The 15,265-nt window shown below is 41.6% G+C and overlaps 1 protein-coding gene across 1 annotated transcript; it reads left to right on the top strand.

The window, feature by feature from the left end:
* Positions 1-786: 786 nt before the first annotated feature.
* Positions 787-6,765, top strand: LOC143012028 (interferon-induced very large GTPase 1-like). The gene is made up of 3 exons (XM_076165057.1): positions 787-923; positions 1,022-1,059; positions 1,152-6,765. Exons 1-3 carry the CDS (start codon positions 890-892, stop codon positions 5,928-5,930), a joined length of 4,851 nt encoding a protein of 1,616 aa, XP_076021172.1. The 5' UTR covers positions 787-889; the 3' UTR covers positions 5,931-6,765.
* The last annotated feature ends 8,500 nt before the right edge of the window (positions 6,766-15,265 follow it).

The following is a 15,265-nucleotide window of genomic DNA, read 5'->3' as shown; positions in this document are numbered from 1 at the left end:
TTCATTCAAGAGCAAATCACATGCAATTGAAATTTGTCTTGCACCCCCTCTTATATATCACACACACCAACACATGCATTACAGAGGGGGTGCAGTTGTGGAGATAACTGAAGTTACAGTTATCACCACAAGTGAGCCGGTCTCTCAGGCCACCTGTGTCTGTCAGCTGGTCTCTCTTCTTTCTCATTCTATATACTGTATCACTTTAGATATAGTAAAAACTGAAAGTGACAGTCAAAATTACTATTCATGGTTATTTATCTGATCATCAACAGGCTCTCTCTCACTCCTTCTCTCTCTCTCTCTCTCTCTCTCCGTCGCTCTCTCTCTCTCTCTCTCTCTCTCTCTCTTTCTCTCTCTCTCTGTCTCTCTCTCTGTCTCTCTCTCTCTGTCTCTCTCTCTCTCTCTCTCTCTCTCTCTCTCTCTCTCTCTCTCTCTCTCTCTCTCTCTCTCTCTCTCTCTCTCTCTTTCTCTCTCTCTACATGATCAACTTCAATAAAAAGCAGGAACACATTTTTGAGAGGGAACCAGAACCAATGAGGGCAAAGGGGCAGAACACCTGAAGCTCAATCAATCACCAGTTTAGTGCATGTTTGCATGAGCCTGAAAAAACCTTTACATAGTGAGAAGATAATGCAGCCTTTCTCAGTGGTACTTGTGGTCTAAAAACCTGTTTCGTACAATAGTAGATGTACAATGTTGTATGTTGTTGAACTTCACCTTCTTGGCCAGTTGTCAGTGTAAACAAATTCTTTAACTGAATGGAACCCACCAGGTCAACTAGAGTTGACATGAATAACTTTTTTCTTAGTGTGATCCAGTCAACAATCCTGATGATGGTGAAGACTCAGAGAGGAACGATGACACAACAGCAACAGAAGAGACCAGCATGAAGTCTGAAACACCACCTGAGAAACATACAGGTACTAATTCGTACATAGAATTTGATTGAATTATTACTTCTACAGTAATATTGTGATCATACACATGTACCTGGGTTGATTCAGTTCATTATTTATAGGTACCTTAAAGGAAGACACGAGTGAAAATAAGGATGAGGTAAGACAATCTAAATGTCTCTACAGGACTATTTATTCAATATTCCATCATTCAAAGTAATAATTCCCGACACATATGATTTACTTTAAAAGCTGGTAGAGATCAGCAGGGAGGAGCAATGTCGAAGAGAAACAGAAACACTGTTCAACAGACTTCAACTTGGAGACAAACGCCAACAGACGTTGACACCAGCAGATTTTCTTCAAATAGGCCCAGCTCTGAAACAGCAGAGCGACACACCTGAGAAGGATCTAGCTCATACCTTTCTCCAAAGGTTGATGATACTGGACTATAGAGCAAGATATATTCCTGTGAAACAAGACAGTGCTGAAGTCTGTCAATTCAGACATGAACTAGATAATGAAACAAAAGAAAGTATCTTAGATGATCTTTGTGGTTCTGTTGAATACTCCAATCCAAAACCAAAACCAAATGTCCATCCAATGGACGTTCAAATGGCAGTTTTCCACTGCTCAGACACCTTTCTCAGGCAGAACATGATTACTAAGCTATCACAATGTCAGTACGCCTTACCTCTGCTTGTTCCTGACCCAGTCTCAAAGGACATTGAGTGTCCTCTTTGGGCATTTAGGCAAATAAGAAGAAGCTGGAAGATGACAGATAAATCAAAAGGTTCCATAATGAAGAGCATGCCTGTCTGTAAAGCTGAGACACCCATGGTATCATTCCTCCGTCTTGGTTCAGCCTCATTGTCAAAATCTCAGCTACTGAACAACTTAATCAACGAGCGCCACAGCACCTTCTTCCACAGGAACTGCCCAGGTAGCACAAAAACTCGCTACTTGATGGATGGAGTGGCAGAGATCGCCTGGTACTGCCCAGCTGGAAAACCCAACGATTCTTTCACTGACTTCATTGCCTTCTGTAATCTCCACGGTGACGCTCTGTCCTTGGATAAACAACGTGACATACTGATTGAAAAGGCTTCAATCAATGTTGTGTTGGTACCATCTCTGAAAAGGGGAGACAGAAGTATGACAGTTATTTCATCACTTCTCAAGTCCTCAAAGCCTCTGATTTGCCTCATTGCTGATAATGATTCTAATCCAGTACAGATGAAACCAGGATATTATAAGATTGGTCTGAAAGACAAAAGCCAGTCAGATGCATCTGAAGAACTGAAAGGAATCATTCGGAACATTTTGTCAGGATCCTTTAAATCCTTCCAGCTTGAAACACTGGCTCAAGTCTCTGGAATCAGAGTGGATGAAGAAAATGAGATCTGCAAAGAAGGAAAAGCTGCTGCTTTGAAAATAACCACTTTGCTTAAGGGCATGGACGTCTCAAAGATCAAAGAGAAAAAGCTCCCTTGTCAGGGCGAACTGTGGCATGAGTGGAGCAGAATAACAAAACAACAGTATCACCTGAAAGGAGAAATTGAAAAGGAGAAATGTAAAAATCAAAGGGAACTGAAGGAAATACGAAAGAGACAGCGTGCTGACTTCATGCAGCTGTTCATCAACAATCTCTCGTCTTTGCCATCAAATAAGAAAGCACGTTTCCTGAAATGGACTCAGATCTTACTAGATGACCTCTCCACAGATGACCTCGCTAGAATTCTCCACAGTTATGATGAAAAGTGGTCTGAAGTCTTGGCTCTAAAGAAAGACAAATCTGATCAACTAAAAAACAAGCAAACTGAGCTTGAGAAGATTTCAACACAACTTCAGGCAGCAACATTTGGCCTGGAGCACATCTTCAGGGAGATGGGACAGATCTATGAAGCTCATGAATCACTGGGAACAGAAGGAAACACAGGCAGAATGAAGTGGTGTGACTATCCTGCTCTGGCTGCAGAGCTGATGATATCAGGACATCCCATGGAGCTGATGGATGGTGATGCAGGTCATGTACCTCTAACATGGATCAGTAGTCTGTTAGATGAAGTCATCAAGAAGCTGGGTGATAAGCGAGTTTTTGTTCTGTCAGTTCTGGGCGTACAAAGCAGTGGAAAATCAACAATGCCGAATGCCATGTTTGGTTTACAGTTTGCAGTAAGTGCAGGCAGATGCACCAAAGGTGCCTTCATGCAGCTGGTGAAAGTGTCAGAAGAGATGAAGAACGACTTGAAGTTTGACTATGTTCTAGTTGTGGACACTGAAGGACTACGTGCTCTTGAGTTGGCAGGTAACACAACTCTACACCATGACAATGAACTGGCTACGTTTGTCGTCGGTGTGGGAAACATGACATTGATCAACATCTTTGGAGAAAATCCAGCAGTAATGCAAGATGTTCTGCAGATTGTTGTACAGGCTATCATGCGGATGAAGAACGTTAAATTGTCTCCAAGTTGTGTGTTTGTTCACCAGAATGTCACAGACATTGCAGCTTCTGAGAAAAATATGGATGGGAAGAGGCGCCTACAAGAAAAACTGGACCAGATGGCTCAACTAGCTGCCAAAGAGGAGGGATGTGATGCCAAGAGCTTCAGTGACATCATTGAATTCGACGTCCAAGAAGATGTGAAATACTTTGCCCAGTTGTGGGAGGGAAGTCCACCCATGGCCCCTCCAAATCCGGGTTACAGTGAAAGCGTCCAAGAGCTGAAGAACACCATCCTCTCTAAAGCATCACAGTCTGATGGAATGACTCGCTCACAGTTCAAACACAACATTGGAGACCTGTGGAAAGCTCTGCTGAATGAAAACTTTGTCTTCAGTTTCAAAAACACACTTGAAGTTGCAGTGTACAGAAAGCTGGAGGTCCAGTATGGGAACTGGACCTGGACCCTGAGGAAAGAGCTGCTGACCATTGAAAATCAGCTTCACAACAGAATAGAGAATGGAAACCATGACATGGTTGAGCTCAGTTATCTTTATAAAGAGATGAGCAAAACTTATGAAGATGTCAGAAAAGCTATGGCAACATACTTTGATGATAAAGACCAAAAAGAAATGTTGGTTCAATGGCGAGGAAGATTTGAAAGCAAAATCAAAGACATTCGTGAAGAACTTGTGAAAGCACTGAAGAGAAAACTGGATGAGGTTCTCCAGCAGAAAAATGCTTGCAAAAAGCTTGATAAGAAGAAGCCAGAGTTCGAGAACAAGCTACTACAAAAGAGCAAACAGCTTGCTCTGCAGCTCAAAGACAAGGCAACAAATGAGAGGGAACTTCAGGAGCAGTTCAACCATGTCTGGGATGGCTGGGTTACTGAATTAACTGCAGACACAGAGCCCATAAAGGATATCAAGCTACAAGAAGATCAGCTTTCTATCCTTCTAGAACTTGGCATTGAAAGTTTTCTTATACATGAACGCCAAAATTGTGGCAAATACAAAAACATAGCCAACCTTGGGGATTATTCTGAATATGATACCCGAACCAAGCACCAAGATCCCTGTGAGAAAAGACAGAGATCTGAAGATGAGAGGGTAAGCACAAACACGACAACAGGGCAGTCTGACACTGTGTTTGGTAACATCTGGAAGAAAGTCAAAAACCCATTTGCAAAACAACAACGGTTTTGTTTCCAAGAAGAAGAGCAGATCAGATCTCTAATTGACAAAGTTTACAATCAGGCCGAAAGCACAATTCAGGGCAAACCTTTAGCCACAAGAGGCTACAGTTCTACTTATCTGGAGGAAATGGCCAATAATGTCAGTGAACAAGTCAAAGAATTTAAATCACAACAGAGCTATGCACTCAAGAAGAAGTTCACAGTTGATCTTCTGCTCTATGTGTTTGACGCTACAAGACAGAACATTTTAGAGTCTCACAATCAATTCAAGGCAAACAATGATTTACGATATTATGTCAATAGCAAGAGAGAGCAGTTCTATGTCATATTCAGCAGCTTCTGTAAAGGTCACTCATCAGCTGTTGTGTTTGCAGAGATGATCTGTGATAAACTGAAGGATTCCACTGTCCAGGCTGTCTATGATCAGACTGCCATTGATCTTGCAGGAGAGATGAAGTGCTCTTTCTCACCATTCAGTGGGAACAGGATGAACTTGGAGAAGCATGTATTAAAATCCCTGGCAGAGAAAGAGGACTTTCAGGGCTACATGAACTACATCAGACAGCCAAGGGAACATGTCAAGACTTTCATAAAAGAAGAAGTGAAGAAATATATCTTCACTGAACACAAAGACTCAACCAAGAGTTTACTCAAGAAAAATGGTCAAGACATCCAGGGGCTTCTGAGGCGAGCTTTGCATCAAGCTACAGAGAAAGTGGCACAAGGGGAAGCAAACATAAACATGTGGCTGGAGGAATTTTCCAGTGAGCTTAAGGACCAGCTCACACTTGATACCATATGTTGCCAAACCTTTAGTGACATAAATGAATTAGATTTTCTTGAAGTGGTGGTGAAGAAAAGACTTGAATCCATCATTGAGGAGATCACTGCACTCCCATTAGATGACCTGGAGAAATCTCGGTTGAGGCCTGACGAAATCCTCTTTGACCAACTTTGTAACTGCTGCTGGGTACAGTGTCCATTCTGCAAGGCCATTTGTACCAACACACTGGGAGGTCACAGTCCAGATAAACACAGTGTCCCCTTTCATCGCCCCTCTGCTGTCAGTGGCAGGCATGTCAGAGATTCAGTGGAACTGGTCATTAACTTCTGCACAACATTAGTAGCAAGTGACAGGTCCTTTTACCCTAAACATGATTCAGATAAGACGATTCCTTATAAACTCTACCACACTGCTGGTCCAAAGTATAAATCTTGGAAAATCACCGCTGATGAATCTAAGCTGATTTACTGGAAATGGTTTGTGTGTAAGTTTCAAAAGGAACTGGAAGATCACTATAAGAAAAAGTTCAAGGGCAGAGGAGAAATTCCCAGTGCCTGGAGAAAACACACCAAACAGGAAGCTATTGCAAGTCTGGATGAAATGTAAAACCTCAGAACAAACTCTGCTCTGCCAAAGTCACAATGACCTCTTGTTGTCTACATATATGCAAGCTGTAATATAGAAGAATCTCATTGAAAGAAGATCTTGACTCTAAATGAGAAAAACAAATATTATGACTGCAGATGCTATTGTTTCTAAATGTATGTCATATTCACATTAGTCACTCAGTGGAAAAGGAAAATTTCTGGGGTTTTGTTTTTGTTTTTTTGGAAATGGGTTGTGCAAGTATTTGGAGTGGGAATGTAGCCATGAGTTTTGATTTTATGTTTACTATTTTATGACAATCTCAGTGATATTATCTGTAACACAAGTGATTTCAAGTATGCATTACTGTTTTTAATGCTTTATATCTGCATTATTATTTTTTTTTTTCAGCTGTTAATTGAGTCCCAGGAAAGATGGCTGTTTTGATTTATCACAAATGTCTAATCTGCTTATTTTTTCTATAGGATGAATGAAATGCACAAGTTCGAAACAGTTAAAAGTTCAGACAGCAAATAAATGTGCAAGAATATGAGCTGAGACATACTACAGAGAACAGAGAACATAAACTTGTTTACTGATTGGATTTTCCATTGATTTAAAATCAGTAATGATGCTGTGGTTGCTTGCTTCTTATTTTTGTTTCTCTGCAGGTTTCATTAGAACAGCATTAGAAAACAGCTTGAACTGTATATCTATAGAATGGAGAAGATGATTTGTACGGTGGATCTTTTGAGTCTGAATTGAACATTTATTTTATGACAATGCCTCTAGATGACAGCTGTCAATGTTCATGAGCAGGAAAGGAAATGTTGTTCATTAAATCTTACCTATAAAACTAAGGAATTGTTTGGATTCTTTCTTGAAGAATTTCTCAAACAGAAATGATGTTTTATATGTGTGTAAGTTTATAATGTAAATGCATAGAGTTCATCTATGCTGGGTCTGGTTTCATTTGATCTAAATGATGAATGAAGCTAAACTATCAGTGTTAGTATTATAGGATCTCAATGCAGCATCTGACAAAGTGAACCTCAGGATTCTGTAACACAGACTGGAAACATTTTCTGGGACAGCGTAAATAGATTAGAATTATATTTCAGAGAAAGGGATTACTTTGCATCAATTGATAATTATGATTGGGAACAGATAAAAATCTAATTTGGCTTAAGTATCCATTGTTGGGCCTCTTCTTTTCAACATCTGCATGTAATCAATACCTGACTGTCAGATGAATTCAGTACGATTCATTTGGGCAATATATACTGTCATGTAACATAGAACATATATGTACCAAGAAAAAGTAAGGCTGCGTTTCAAAATAAGTATAGATATAAAATGAATAAAATGTGAATGTGATTTAATAAATAATCTCAACATGAGAAAGAGAGAGAGAGAGAGAGAGAGAGAGAGACTTCCTGTCATCACTTTCCAGGGCTTTTAATTTCTCTCTGATTTTACAGTGGACACCGAAGTGGAATCCAGAAAAATAAGTCAATTATTTGAGTTACAAGGATATTACAAACTTTTTGCCAGTATGAGTGTGGGCAAACTGCCAGGGCTCAAGGGCCTGGTGTCAGGCTCTCAGGGGAAACGGTGGAACAGCACAGTTTCATACCAAACTCTTGTTGTTGAAGGGTCGTATATGAGCTGACCCACCTCCAAAGGAATTTGTCCAGACTGAGGGAAGTGGAGTTGGTAAAGTGAGCTGAGAGACGATTGGAGCTTTCTGCCATCGATGGCTTCCTTTGACATTTTCCATCAATTAAGATCAATCAATGTTTTATTCTATCTTTTGGTTATATTTGCCATAATACTCTGCATTCATTCATTGGGGGCGGTAGTAGCTCAATCCGCTGGGTTGACAGCTGGGAACCGGAGGGTTGCCGGTTCAAGTCCCCTGTGTGGACCAAGGAAGCAGACTGGTAGCTGGAGGCAAACTGGTAAGTTACCAGTTTGCCTCCAGAGCACTGCCGAGGTGCACATGAGCAAGGCACCGAACCCCCAACTGCTCCATGGGTGCCGAAAAATGGCTGCCCTGCACCCCCTCTGTAATGCATGTGTTTGTGTGTGCAAGACAAATTGCAATTTCAATTGCATGTAATTTGTGAGTGAATTGCATGTAACATGATAAATAAACTATCTTAAATCATTCAAAGTTGCAGTCTTACACGTAAACAAGACTGAAATAACAAGAAGCAGCATTTAAAACTAAGCATTTTGAAATTGAACATTAAAATTCAAAATGACCGCCAGCAAAACAATTCTGCCTATTAAAGTGATGGAATGAATGAATTCAGTCCATATGTGCTCTCAGTGAATATGCTCAGGCTTCATTTGGGATAACAGAATGAAGTGATATCGCCATCTAGTGACTCAGGCTGGAACTGTTGGTAGATTGTTCTGTCAGCCATGGTCCACTTACTGACAGGGTCTCTGTGTGAACGATACACTAGACTAACTAGCCTATTGTTTATGTCAGGGCTTCCCAAAGTGGGGGGTGCAGAGCTATTGCAGGGGGAGGAGGAGCAATATGAATAAGTACCGTCTCAGGTAAATGAATGAGGCGATACTTCTTCATCTGGCTGCAGGAGAATGAGCGTCCAGACAACATTATTGCTCCATGTATTTGTATCCTCTGTTATCAGGTTTGTCTGTCTTCTTCGGCCTGGTTGTTGTTTTATATCGTCCCGTAATGTTTTATATTGGTTTTCGCCAACTAAAGGCTTTGTTTAGCTGTCTGAGACATGTTTTTAGTTCTTCCTTTAATATGTGAAACCAGTCCTGATGACATCATCAGTATAGCCTCTGAGGCGCTGACTCCCACCTAAGGCAGATCCTTCAGTGCCTTCACTCTGATAACTTCAACATTCTAAATGTAATAAAAGATCCTTGGTAACATTCATACATGAATATAATTCTGATGTGTTATTGATCTTGTGTCTTCACTTAAACTCTTTTTGATGACTTGTTTCTCCCTCTCACTGTGTGCAGGCCTTCACTCTGGTTTCCTTACCTTGCCCCGCCTCTCCCGCCTTGACAGACAGTTTCAAGATGGAGATTCCAGGAGGGGGTCTTTACCAGAAAGCGGCGATATTGACCGCACGCGCTCAGATTCCCTCACCTCTTTCACCGTAGACCTCGGCCCTTCCCTGATGACTGAGGTCCTGAGCTTGATTGACAGCTCCAGCTGCCTTCAGTTGGCCAATCACTGTCAGATTGATTGTGAGGAAAGAGAGGATGAGGAGGAGAGTTCTTCTGTCACTGAGACACCACTGCAGACCCCTGGGACTTCCATGAGCAGTGGATCATTCAGGGCCAACATGAAACGGCCCCAAAACTCTAAACCTTCCAGTGGGCTGCTTGTTGAGGCAGCTTCTTGTTTTTACCTCAAACATGTCTTTTGCTTGTCCCGTTTCAAATCAACACATTTTTCAAAGCAGAACGATCATTTGACCTCTGCATCAATGCTGCAGACTGACAACTGGATTCTGATGTTTAGTGGACACATTGTGTCTCTAGCTTTAGCTCTGGAACTGAACATGAACCTCAGACATTAGAAAGCCTACATACTTTGTGAATGAACACTGCCATCTAGAACTCTGTTACATTCAATAACTGTTTCAAATGTTGTATTAAATGTAATGATACATCATTATAGATGAGATGATTGATCATTTGCCAGTATTTGCTTCCTTATTTCTTAATGAATGTGTTTAAACACACGATATCACAACTTCATACTCAACACATAAAGACAAACAGCATATGGTTTCTTTCTGAAGAATCAGAACTGGAATTATTTTCCAAGAGGCAAGTACGAGGAATTCCTGGTGGTCCAAGATTTTACAGATACACAATATTACAAGACAAGCACAGTACAAACACTAATCCTATCCTGTACCACATGTAGACCACATGATAGTGGTGCTCATACTCCAACAAACGCCATCCCATCTCTTTGCTATAGTCTCATCTTCATAGACATGCCCCAAGCATGGACTTACTGATTAAGCCCTATTATGGGTTTAGATCTTGTTAAGCCAGGTAACGCAAACAAGGCAGAGGCCTGTTGACTGTCCTTTGTAGTAAAGGCCCCAGGACGGAGCAGCAGATCTGAATCAGCAGCAGCAAGGTGGACGTTCTCTCATTCTCAGCCCAGGCTTGATTGGAAAGTCCCAAATGGCAGAGGTGTGGTACGAATGAATGAAGATGAACCGGATCGGCCGGCTCGACTCCTCTACAGGAACAGCCAATAACAGTGATGGCACAGCACAGTCCAGGCTGCATATTAATCACTTAGTGATCATGTTTACACATAATCATATGCCAACATGACTCTCAAGGACCAGACACACTTGAACCAGATGAAGATGAACCAATCTGCCACCGATCTGCTGGCTCCACTCCTCCTCCACAGGAACAGCCAATCCTGGTTTTGGCACCGCACAGTCCAGGTTTCATATCATTCACACTCAGTGAAAGCATTCAAGAAAGGTATGCAAGCACCCAAAGGTCACAGCTGCAATGACAACAGAGAGAGAGAGAGAGAGAGAGAGAGAGAGAAGCAACATAAAAAATTCAGTTGGCTCCAACTGCCTCCTCTGCCGCAGCACACGCTCAGGCCTGTACTATCAAGCATGATTAAGGCTTTAGTTAGCTATGTGGAAGCTCAAATGTGATTCTTCTGATGTAACGAAGCTGCCTTACCTCTGTCCCCATGGTAACTTATGCTCTAAATCAGGGGTAGGGAAACCTTTTGGCTCAGGGGCCACAATGATTTTTTAAATTTGACAGACGGGCCGAGAATGAGCGTCCAGATAGCATTACTGCTCGATGTGTTTGTCTCCTCTGTTATCAGGTTTGACTCTCTGTTTGACTGAGACTCGTCGGCCTGGTTGTTGTTTTTGATCCGCAGCGCTTCACATGCTTATTTAGGGTTACGTTAACATTTTCCTGTTCGGCTCCCAGGCCGTGGTCGAGGAGCACACAGGAGCTGTTTCCTCCGGGGCCGAAGTTGATGCTCCGTAACTCTGCAGCAGCAGCTTTATTTTCACCAGTCTCTGGCACACTGTACATTCATTTCTTCATACGTAACCCGTAACTGTAACATTGCTCCCACCAACAATCCACATACCACCAGACTCTCTCTCTCTCTCTCTCTCTCTCTCTCTCTCTCTCTCTTGCTTGTCCACACAAACGCCCACAGGCATGCACAAACACACACACCGAGACGTGATACCTGCATCTCCCTGCAGAAAAAGTTTGGTAACCACTGGATTATGCAATGAAGGAAAATTGCGTACCGCTCAGAATTTTCCCCTTTTCACCTTATCCTGGAACAGTTTGAGCAGGCCGGTATTTTATTCGTGTTAAATTCGGCGATCCGCCCATATTTGACCAGCCGAATAAAAAAGCGAGGCGGGCTGCATGTGGCCCGCGGGCCGTAGTTTGCCCACCCCTGCTCTGAATTCTGGTCCACAGCTGAGTTGGAGCTTAGTTGTAAAGATATATAAAGCACTGCCTCTTTTGCAATCACCTTGTTTGGAAAATAGCGTCACCGTTCCTGCACGATACCCTCAACCTATGTATGTCTCAGTACACTTTACAAAGAATCAGACGCACGCACGCACGCACGTAGCGTGCAAACAAGGCAGAGGCCTGTTGACTGTCCTTTGTAGTAAAGGCCCCAGGACGAAGCAACAGATCTGAATCAGCAGCAGCAAGGTGGACGTTCTCTCATTCTCAGCCCAGGCTTGATTGGAAAGTCCCAAATGGCAGAGGTGTGGCACGAATGAATGAAGATGAACCGGATCGGCCGGCTAGACTCCTCTGCAGGAACAACCAATAACAGCGACGGCACAGCACAGTCATTACATTACATTACGATCATTTGGCAGACGCTTTTATCCAAAGCGACTTACATTACATTTCATTACCACCCTTCGCAGAGGGGGGAGCAATTAAGGTTTCGGTGCCTTGCTCAGGGGCACCTCGGCAGGGGCTCGAACCAGCGACCCTCCGGTTCCAGAGCAGAAGCACTACCCACTGAGCCACTGCCTCCCCTAGTCCAGGCTGCATATTAATCACTTAGTGATTATGTTTACACATAATCATATGCCAACATGACTCTCAAGGACCAGACACACTTGACAAAGATGAACCAATCTGCCACCGATCTGCTGGCTCCAAGAAAGGTATGCAAGCACCCAAAGGTCACAGCCGCAACGACAAAATACACAACATTACAAGACATCGTAATACAAAGACTTAACCTATTCCATCCTATCCCGACCCTACACTACACCACATACACACAGTATATGTAAACCACACAATAGTGCTATGCAAATACAAACACACCATCTCAACAGGTACCAATATTTGAAAAACATTCTGATAGTTTCTGATAAAGCAAACTAAATACAGTATAGCTGAAATGTGATCAGGTGCTGATGGTAATTGTAATAACATGATCTGATGCTAATATAAATGTCCAAAATGCATTTCTGAAAACCATCAAATCACATGTTTAAGATTCGTTTGCCAGTATTGAGCTCCACTTTTCAAAAATGATAGTGATGATGATGATGATGATGATTTGCATATGGTGTATGGTGGCCAAAAGAGGAGAAAAAAGGAATCCTTGAGTTTAAAAACAGCATCTTTATCAAACTGGTGTAACTCTGAATGTCAGCAGGCATTAAAAGGCCTCAGCCTCAGTATCTGTGTAAGGCATCTGGGTTGCTTAGTCACACCTCCTCTTTCCACAAAGTCACGTGATTTCGGAGAAGTATTGAAGATTTGTATTCAGATTACTTCCATATTTGTCCTCACTACTGGAGGGGGGGGCTTTTGGGACTGTGTATAAAAGTTGTAGACAGGGAGACGTCTCAGTCACAAGGAGCAGCAGACAAGACAAAGGTGAGTAGATTTGTTGGCATATTTATGTATCTATAATCAAAACACAACCATGTCAGTTTCTTGTGTTGCGTAGTCATGGAGGCTTTTGCTTGATAGTTGCTTTTCATACAACTCGTGTATTCTTGTTGTGATGGTGCGTCTTGAGGGAGGCTCATATGTGTCGTCATTCGTTGCGATCCTAAGAACGTTCCTCAGACCGACGTCTTCCACAATACTAATCTGCTTATTGAAGCTAGTGAGCAATGGACTTTGTGTTTTTTTTAAATAGCATGTTAACTTGCCCAGCCCTTAAAGTGACATTATGTAACAATTACAGGTTGGATTTGGTAAAGTATAGTATAAGGTAACCTGATGTCGGTCTGTCTAAAATATCAGTCTATATGTGGTTAAACAGTCTGTAAGGCAGGCAAAACAGGCAAACAATACCACCAAGTAATGTGCAAATACAATACCCAGAAGTTGTACTTGAGTCAAAGAAACTAAATCTCATTCAAAATGACTTTGTTAAAAGCAAAATTTACCCATGACTTAACATAGTTTTAGTAAAAGTACCTACAGTTCTTTTTAAGGCAAAAGAAAGAAAAAAGAAGCTTGTCCCAAAGGCAATACCCAGATGTGTTTTGGCCTTTAAACTTGAAAATACCTGGTGCTTCAATCTACTTCCTACCGACTACCAGCTGCCTTCAAATCAGCCAGGAAGTAAGTCTAAAATACTTATAAACAATAAATGTAACACACCTTCAAAAGCAAAAGCACAAGGTACAGAAAAGCAGCCGTCAGCCTTCCAGTCGTTCCCTTCTTTCTTATTGTCCCTGCACGCCAGCCACAACTGCCAGTGAGGGAAGTGGCAACTTCACCTTCTTCAAGGGAACTTCACCTTCTTGACCAGTGTAAACAAATTCTTTGACTGAATGGAACCCACCAGGTCAACTAGAGTTGATATGAAATAACTTTTTTCTTAGTGTGATCCAGTCAACGATCCTGATGATGGTGAAGACTCAGAGAGGAACGATGACACAACAGCAACAGAAGAGACCAGCATGAAGTCTGAAACACCACCACAGTGTGGTGAAGTTCAAGAGACTGAGATCACGTCTGAATCACCTTCTGTGATAAAAAAAAAAGTAAGGATTCAATCATAGAAGACAATTTAACTTTAATAAATGTATAACCTTCATGTAGTCAAATATTATTTATATCTGATTCTGAAATTTGTTTTCATACATCCTATATTCATTTGTAGTAGATGAGATTGTAGGTATTTTCTCGTTATCAAATAATGCTATCAAAATAAAATAAGAAAAAATAAATAAAAATAAACTTTAATAGATTTAAGTCCTCAGGACACCACCCCTTATTTAAAAGGGGAAAAAGATAGCAGATAATTGGCCTAAGCCTCAAGGATTCACCATAAATCTTTATTATCAATTGACATTATCAAATTAATTAATTAATTAATTAATTAAATGGGAACAATTTAAGGATTAGTTTTGCTTTCTAAATCAGTCTGGAGGGTGAGACTTGACATGGCAGAGGTTGAATTATACAAACATTCAAAACAAACAAAACAGGGGCGCTGGTGGGTTGATCACAAGGGCAAGTCTGCTGGGCTTCAAGTCTTGGGTCCTGGCGGAAGGTTGGGAGGTTTGTCGACGGGGAATTGAGGAAAAAGAATAAAACCACTTGTCTTCTTGGTTTGCAATCAGAGTCCAGGTCGAACAATGAAGGAAAAATCCAACAGGCAACATCATCAAGAGGAAATGTGTTCACTGGGCCAAGGCCTTTGTCTTTGACCCAGAGAGAGATAGAGGGAGCCTCCAATCATGCTTAGAGCAGCACCGGGAGAGAGAGAGCACAGGGACATGATGGGATTTTATAACCCCAAACAACCAAGGTGTGAAAAGGGGGTTGACCCTAGGTAACTCTGAAAGTTGTAGTTCTCTAGCCTGTTTGTGAACAAAGGATTTCATGCCCCTGATAGAGTCAAACACATGGCTACAGACAGCATGGCTTCTCCTGCTGGCTCTATACCGGTTCTTTAGGCCCAGCAAGATCAATGAAAGTGCAGCTGCAACCATTGACCAGGTGAGATCTTTTCACATATTTACACACCAGCATTTTGTGTTGTTTCTGTTGTGTGCATCATGTTAGATTGTTGTCAGAAGTGAGGCTTTGCATTCCTTTAGTTCCCAAATGTTCAAGGAATGAAACATTTCCCACATGTACATGAAAGCTATTATTCCTATTCATAAATGTCTCAGCACTCAGGGCCCATTTCAGAGATACAAACTATTAAGATTAAGATTAAGATATGATTAAGATAAGGGATACTTTATTCATCATATTACATTCATTCAAGAGCAAATCACATGCAATTGAAATTTGTCTTGCACCCCCTCTTATATATCACACAC

This window comes from Genypterus blacodes, unplaced genomic scaffold, assembly GCF_046128005.1.
Source record: "Genypterus blacodes isolate CSIRO-AG114 ecotype Tasmania unplaced genomic scaffold, CSIRO-AGI_Gbla_v1 ptg000140l_1, whole genome shotgun sequence".
In the NCBI taxonomy this organism is placed as follows: Eukaryota; Metazoa; Chordata; class Actinopteri; order Ophidiiformes; family Ophidiidae; genus Genypterus; species Genypterus blacodes.
The sequence above is the reverse complement of the archived record's forward strand: the minus strand, read 5'-3'. Positions and strand labels throughout refer to the sequence as shown.

What these genes read in the sequence shown, in the direction of transcription:
- LOC143012028 (XM_076165057.1), top strand. Translation starts at nt 890, where the DNA reads ATGAAGTCTGAAACACCACCTGAGAAACATACAG. An exon ending in ACCACCTGAGAAACATACAG is followed by an intron (nt 924 to 1,021) that starts GTACTAATTCGT and finishes CATTATTTATAG; the next exon opens with GTACCTTAAAGGAAGACACG. An exon ending in CGAGTGAAAATAAGGATGAG is followed by an intron (nt 1,060 to 1,151) that starts GTAAGACAATCT and finishes TTACTTTAAAAG; the next exon opens with CTGGTAGAGATCAGCAGGGA.